Below are 6,176 nucleotides of genomic sequence, written 5' to 3'. Positions count from 1 at the left end.
ACGTTAAACTTTTTCACGTACGATGTAATTTTATATAAAAGAATGTCCCGTGTGTGCATGCGTGCATGCGTGCGTGTCTCTCTGTGCTTACGTGCGTGTGTGTGTGCTTGCGTGCTTGCATCAGTTTAAGATTCGTGAGATTTAATAAGATGATGATAATGAGAATGAAAGGAGATAGAACGAGAGTGAGAGAGAGAGAGAGAAAGAGTGAAAATGAAAGAAAGAAAGGGAGATAAATGTAGATGTCTTGTATGACGCGTATAAAGGGTATTTCTTAGCAAATAATTAATTACATGCGTGAGTATATTTCAAATAAAATGTGGATATACAGTAATAAATATAAACGAGAGACATATTGTTTCTTGTTATAGGCAAGAAAATAATGTCACATTTGTACTAAAGCACAAGCGAATAAAATCAATTGTAACAATGGACGAGGAACGTCCATCATTCTTCTATAACATATAAATTATAAAAATAGTATTGATTTATTAATTAATTAATCTATTGTTTCTCACAATTAACAAGCTATTGTTTGGTGGGCGCGTTACCGCGTAAATGGTATTTAAATTTGAATTGTTTTTTTTTTTTCTTTCAAAAATTTCTAACAGATGGCGTGTACTACAGTGCTTACAATAGCGCGAACATTTGAAATTCTCAAGTTCGAATCGTATCTCATATGACTTTGCGCGACGATACTACTATACTCCCCGAGTTGCTATTTTTGTTCGAACCAGTCACTCGTCAATGCTGCCAAATTAATGATTTTATATTATCGTATCAAATATCAATTTATTTGACAATTTTTATCTTGATTCAAATAATGTAACGTAATCGAAAATTAGAAAAAAAGTCCGATCAAATTGAATGAAAGCAATTCTTTTTGATTTAACTATTAATCAAATTTCAATGTAACTTCCCTTTAGTTTCCTACTCGACTTGATTTTGTTATTCAGTATGGTTGGCAGAAGTTGAAAGACTTTGGAATAACTTACGAGAACGTACTTACGTAACATCGTTGTTAACGATTAAGAAAGATTTCGTTTTATCAAAAATATCTTTGACGAAAGTGATCAAGTTCTTCTTCTTTTTTTTTTTTTTTTTTTTTGAAAGGATCATGGAAACACCCATAGTGCGTGCACGCGTTGTAAAAGTGCTCGGCAGAACGGGCTCCCAAGGTCAATGTACCCAGGTCAAAGTGGAATTCTTGAACGAACAGAACAGACAAATAATCAGAAATGTCAAAGGACCCGTTCGCGAAGGAGATATTTTAACACTTTTGGAATCTGAACGAGAAGCCAGAAGATTACGTTAATCATCCTAATCAATTTTTGCCATTGTGATTACCATACAATTTTACGTATATACATATATACATACATACATACATATATACATATATATATATATATATAAATATATATCGACCAAATATCGAACGAGAACACGAAACTACAAATTTCGTCGCAATGAAATCCTTTTTATTGAATTTGTTTTATATAAAAACAAAAACACAAACAAAACAAAAAAAAAAAGGAGAAGAAGGAAAAATCGAAGATTAATTTACGATAATTTGTAATTAATTTGGAAACATAACATGTTCTCTCGTAATTAAAAAAAAAAAAAAAAAAAAAAAAAAAAAAAAAAAAAAAAAAAAAAAGGAAAAAAACGAAAGCTCTCTTATTATTGACATACATTTATTGAACTATTACATATATGTACGTGACATATAAAAAAGAAATAATCTTCTTCAGCGTTACTAAAGTCAGCAGCTTAAATATATAAATCGAGTTGTTATTCATCAGATAAATGAATAATAATAGCTTGTTTTTTCAATGAAATTATTTTCTTATTGAATACACTATCGGTTGACTAATTAATTTATTCTTAAAAGCAAAACTTAATTAAAAATTGCATTCTATTTTTAGTTTAATAATTATTAATGTATCTTGCTTAGTCATACTAGTATGCTATGCAATCCCTGTTAATAGTGTAGCATATAAAATTATTTTTATTCATTATTATACATAAATAGACTATCGTTGTTAAATGACAATTTATAAATTAGAATGAAAAATCAGAAAACAAAGAAAGCGTCATATTAAAGTGAAATTTTAATAAATTTGAATCAACGAAATGTTTTCTACTTTATCGTTCGAGTCTACAATCAAAAATGTTTAACAATATTTTCTACTTTACCAACATAGTCTACAATCAATTCTAATCAACGATAAATATTACCGACTAAGTTTTGACAATCGATAATACTTATCGACATTTTTTACTTTCTCGATCGTGTCAACAAAAAGTTAATAATATCGTTCGATTCTTTGCCGTCTATGGCGCTGATATATCATATTCAGAAGTTGGTCAGTCATCTTTTCATACGCCATGTTTGTTTTCCTTCGCGTATTTCGTAACGCACAGTGAACTGTACAATCATTTCAGAAATACAGTCAATAATTCAACAATTAATATAAAACAAAAGTGATAAAATAGTGTAGAACAAAGAAACGAAGAATTTAATTAAAATATCGATCACGATTCTTGAATTAAATAACAATTCCAAATGAAAAAGATAAATGACGAAGTAGTCAATTCATCTAAGTTCAATGATAACAAATTTATTCCATCAAAATATATCTTTCGTTTTTGTTGATATAAAAAAAAAAAAAAAAAAAAAAAAAAAAAAGAAGGAATAAAAAAAAAGAAAAAGAAAAGAGAAAAAAATAGGTAAAAAAAAAAAAGTACAGAAAAGAAGAAATATGCACGTACACGGTGTGTATGTGTGTGCGCGTGCGTACCTGCGTGTTATGTGTGTGTGTGTGTGTGGTGAGTGAGTGTGTCTATATATATATATATATATATATATATATATATATGTATGTTTGTCATAATAAAACAAAATAAAAAAGAAGAAGGAAACAAAGTATCGATATCAGATCTCGTTGTCGTCAACCAATCAGAAAATTATTCGAACTCTATTCGCGGTCTCGGAGTGGTAACAAATATAATTCGTATGCAGTAATATAGTTATTATAGAGGAAGCATATTGGTATTAGTAATTAAACGTTAAGGCTTGTTGGAAAGAGAGAAAGGCAGTACTCAGTGATCAGTCGAACGTAATTCTTGTTACAGTTCTTCGTCGGTCTTTACGAGAGTTTTAAGTGCATTCGTCGTCGGACGGAAGTTACGGAGTAAACGTGTAAAAAAAAAAGAAAAAAAAAAAAAAAAAACCAAAAAAGAAAAAAAAAGAAACAGAAGGAATTAAATAAATAAATAAATAAATAAAAATAATACAAAAGAAAAGAAAAAAGGAGGAACGAAGAATATATACGGACGAAAAAGTAAAAAAAAAAAAGTGAAATAGTAAAAATATCTCTTTTTTTCTTTTTTCTTTCTTTAAGAAAATTTTCCGTTCGTCATTACTACGTTTAAATATTAAATGAATGCGAACGATCTGATTATAATTGATTTTCACATAGCATTCAATAACGTTATACTTTGAAGATAGTAACAAAGAGTGAACGACCTTGAAGCTTTATCTCTTTGGTTTTAATTTTCTTATTATTTTTTTCTTTTCTTTTTTTTTCCTTTTTCTTTTTCTTTTCTTTTCTTTTCTTTTTTTGATATTTTTTCGTTTCATCACGTAAGTAAATAAGACTTTTGAGATAGTTTTAATCTTTTATTAATCTAAACTTCTTCTTCTTCTTTTTTTGATCGCCAAAAAATCGCTTTTTTTTTTTTTTTTTTGGTCGGCAAAAAATATCAACAGATAAATTCTATAGTGATGAATGGATAAGATACAAAAAGAATGGATAACCTATCTCGTATTATTCCTAATTAATTTTTTTTTCTCTTCTCTCTCTCTCTCTCTCTCTCTCTCTCTTACATATACATACTTATGTTCTTATTTTGTCTGCTTTTTAAATTGTTTTTTTAAATTGTTTTTTAATGGAACATGGATACGTTATAGCGTCATCACATGCGATGTTGCACGTTGCACGTGTCTTCTAACAGACATATATATATATATATATATATATGATTCACAGATATGATGTTCAACATTTAAATTCTACACAACACATATCTCTCTTATAAAAAAAAGAGAGAGAGAGAGAAAGAGAGAGGGAAGATCAAAGTTTCTGGAAATCATTATGAATTCTAAAATTTATTATTAGAATATTTTATATTTATACGCATGCGTGCACGTATGCACATATATATATATATATATATTTTCGAACGATAATAATAATAATAATAATTATTATTATTATTATTGTTATTATTATTTATTTATTTATTTTTTTTTTAATATTATTATTATATCGAACAATAAGCATTATTGTAATATTATTGTATCAATAATGTTAACAATAATAATAATTGTTATTATAATTATTTTTATCATCATTGTAATCTGAATATTAATTTGTTATGTCAACTTTTGTTTTGCGTTTTCAATGATAACTAATTATAACATTTAATTGGAAATGAGTTTATGATATAAAAAAGAAGAGAAAAAAAGGAAAAAAAGAATATAAGAAGGAGAAGACAAAAAGAAAAAAAATAAAGAAAAAGTAAAAAAAAAAAAAAAAGAAAAGAAAAATCTTGATATAGTAAACTAGAAAAATAAAGATAATACATTGAATTTTCATAAAAAAACATTATCTTTGACATAAATTATAAAGAATGATAAAATAATTTCTTATTATCTCATAACATGTTATGAAATATTGTTAAAATGAGGAATTATAATCTTGCCATAACGATTATGCAAAATGGAATATCAAGATTTTTTTCCTATGTGCAATGATGATAGATCTTAGTGTTATAATTATTAGAACGTGATTTCAATGTTGGTAAAATAAAAAAGAAAAAAAAAGAAAAAAAAGAAAAAAAGAAAAAAGGGAAAAAAGAAAGAATTCGTTACGTCATTTTTCTTCTTATTAGAAACATAATGTAACAAAAAAAAAAAAAACAACAAGGAAAAGTTGTTAGATTGTGCTTTTTATTTTTCGAAAGAGAGAGAGAGAGAGAGAGAGAGAGGGAAAAAGAAGAAAAAAGAAAGAAAAAAGAGAGAATGCAAAAGTCAAGGATATAATTAAAAATGTTCAAGATCTGTTCTTTGTAAAAGTTCAAGAACCTAATATAAATATTGTAGAAAATCTTGAATATACTTGCACAAATAATTGACTTTTTATATTTTACGTGTTATTAATTTCTTACGTTCACTCATTAATATAATATGATACAGACTACTTCAGTAAGTATCATTTAAATGTTAGAATATGTGCATACGTATAATGGAGATGTAATTAAACAACAATATGCAAATATAATGAGTACGTACGTTGGATTGTTACGGAAAAAAAAAGAAAAAAAAAGAAAAAAAAAAGAAAAAAAAAAAAAAAAGAAAGAAAGAAAAAACGACAAAACAACGAGAAAAAAGGAACAGACATAAAAAAAAAAAAAAAAAAAAAAAAAAAAAAAAAAAAAAGAAAATAAAAATGACGAATTATATTGTTAATTGAAATTTCTTAGATTAGTTCCTTTTAAAAGGTTTTCCTTTTATAAACGTCACCGCGCGATCTTGCGCGTAAAAATTTTGACGGAACAAAGAAGGTACAAAGGAAAGAAAAATAAAAGACGAGAAAAGAAAGGATAAGAGGATGAGAAAAAAAAAGAGCAATTGATGATGTTATCCTTGACCGTTAGATTCATTTAATATTCTTAGATGTATACATACATGTCGTTTAGAAATAATTGAGTAATTAATTTCAAATGTCGATACGATTTTAACGCAGACACGTAGAAACGTTTGTATTTCATTTAATAATTACTTTTTCCTGTGGTTATTACAAAAAAAAAAAAAAAAAGAAAAAAATGATCATAGGAAAATTTACTCGAAAATACTATATTTTCTATTTATGCGAATCATTTATGTCAATGATGGATTATTTTAGAAAAGATAATTTCGTTGATAGATTGATATCCGGGATTGAAACAAATCTATCATAATAAAAATTATATTATTTAAATAATTAATCATATTTTAATAAGATGGAAGAAAATAAAAAAATTGAAGATGATAAAATGAACCGAAAGAAAAAGAAAAAAAAAAAAAAAAGCAAGAGAAACAAACGTGGGGAAAAAATAATGCATGTCTG

General features: G+C 26.3%; 2 protein-coding genes across 15 annotated transcripts in view; both read left to right on the top strand.

Moving 5' to 3' along the window:
• Positions 1-824: 824 nt before the first annotated feature.
• LOC124953188 (40S ribosomal protein S28-like) lies at positions 825-2,730 on the top strand. The gene has a single exon (XM_047504194.1). The coding sequence runs from the start codon at positions 1,118-1,120 to the stop codon at positions 1,313-1,315; it is 198 nt and encodes a 65-aa protein (XP_047360150.1). The 5' UTR covers positions 825-1,117; the 3' UTR covers positions 1,316-2,730.
• LOC124953183 (ATP-binding cassette sub-family G member 4) overlaps positions 2,717-6,176 on the top strand; it is a 29,847-nt gene continuing 26,387 nt past the window's right edge. For 2 of the 14 annotated variants that reach the window (XM_047504187.1, XM_047504180.1), the window contains exon 1: positions 2,717-2,778. The gene's annotated coding sequence lies outside the window, so the exon portion shown is untranslated. The other 12 variants (XM_047504188.1, XM_047504184.1, XM_047504185.1 and 9 more) reach the window with 10 other exon arrangements.

This window comes from Vespa velutina, chromosome 11 (assembly GCF_912470025.1).
Source record: "Vespa velutina chromosome 11, iVesVel2.1, whole genome shotgun sequence".
Classification (NCBI taxonomy): Eukaryota; Metazoa; Arthropoda; class Insecta; order Hymenoptera; family Vespidae; genus Vespa; species Vespa velutina.
This window is presented reverse-complemented; position numbering and strand designations above follow the sequence as displayed.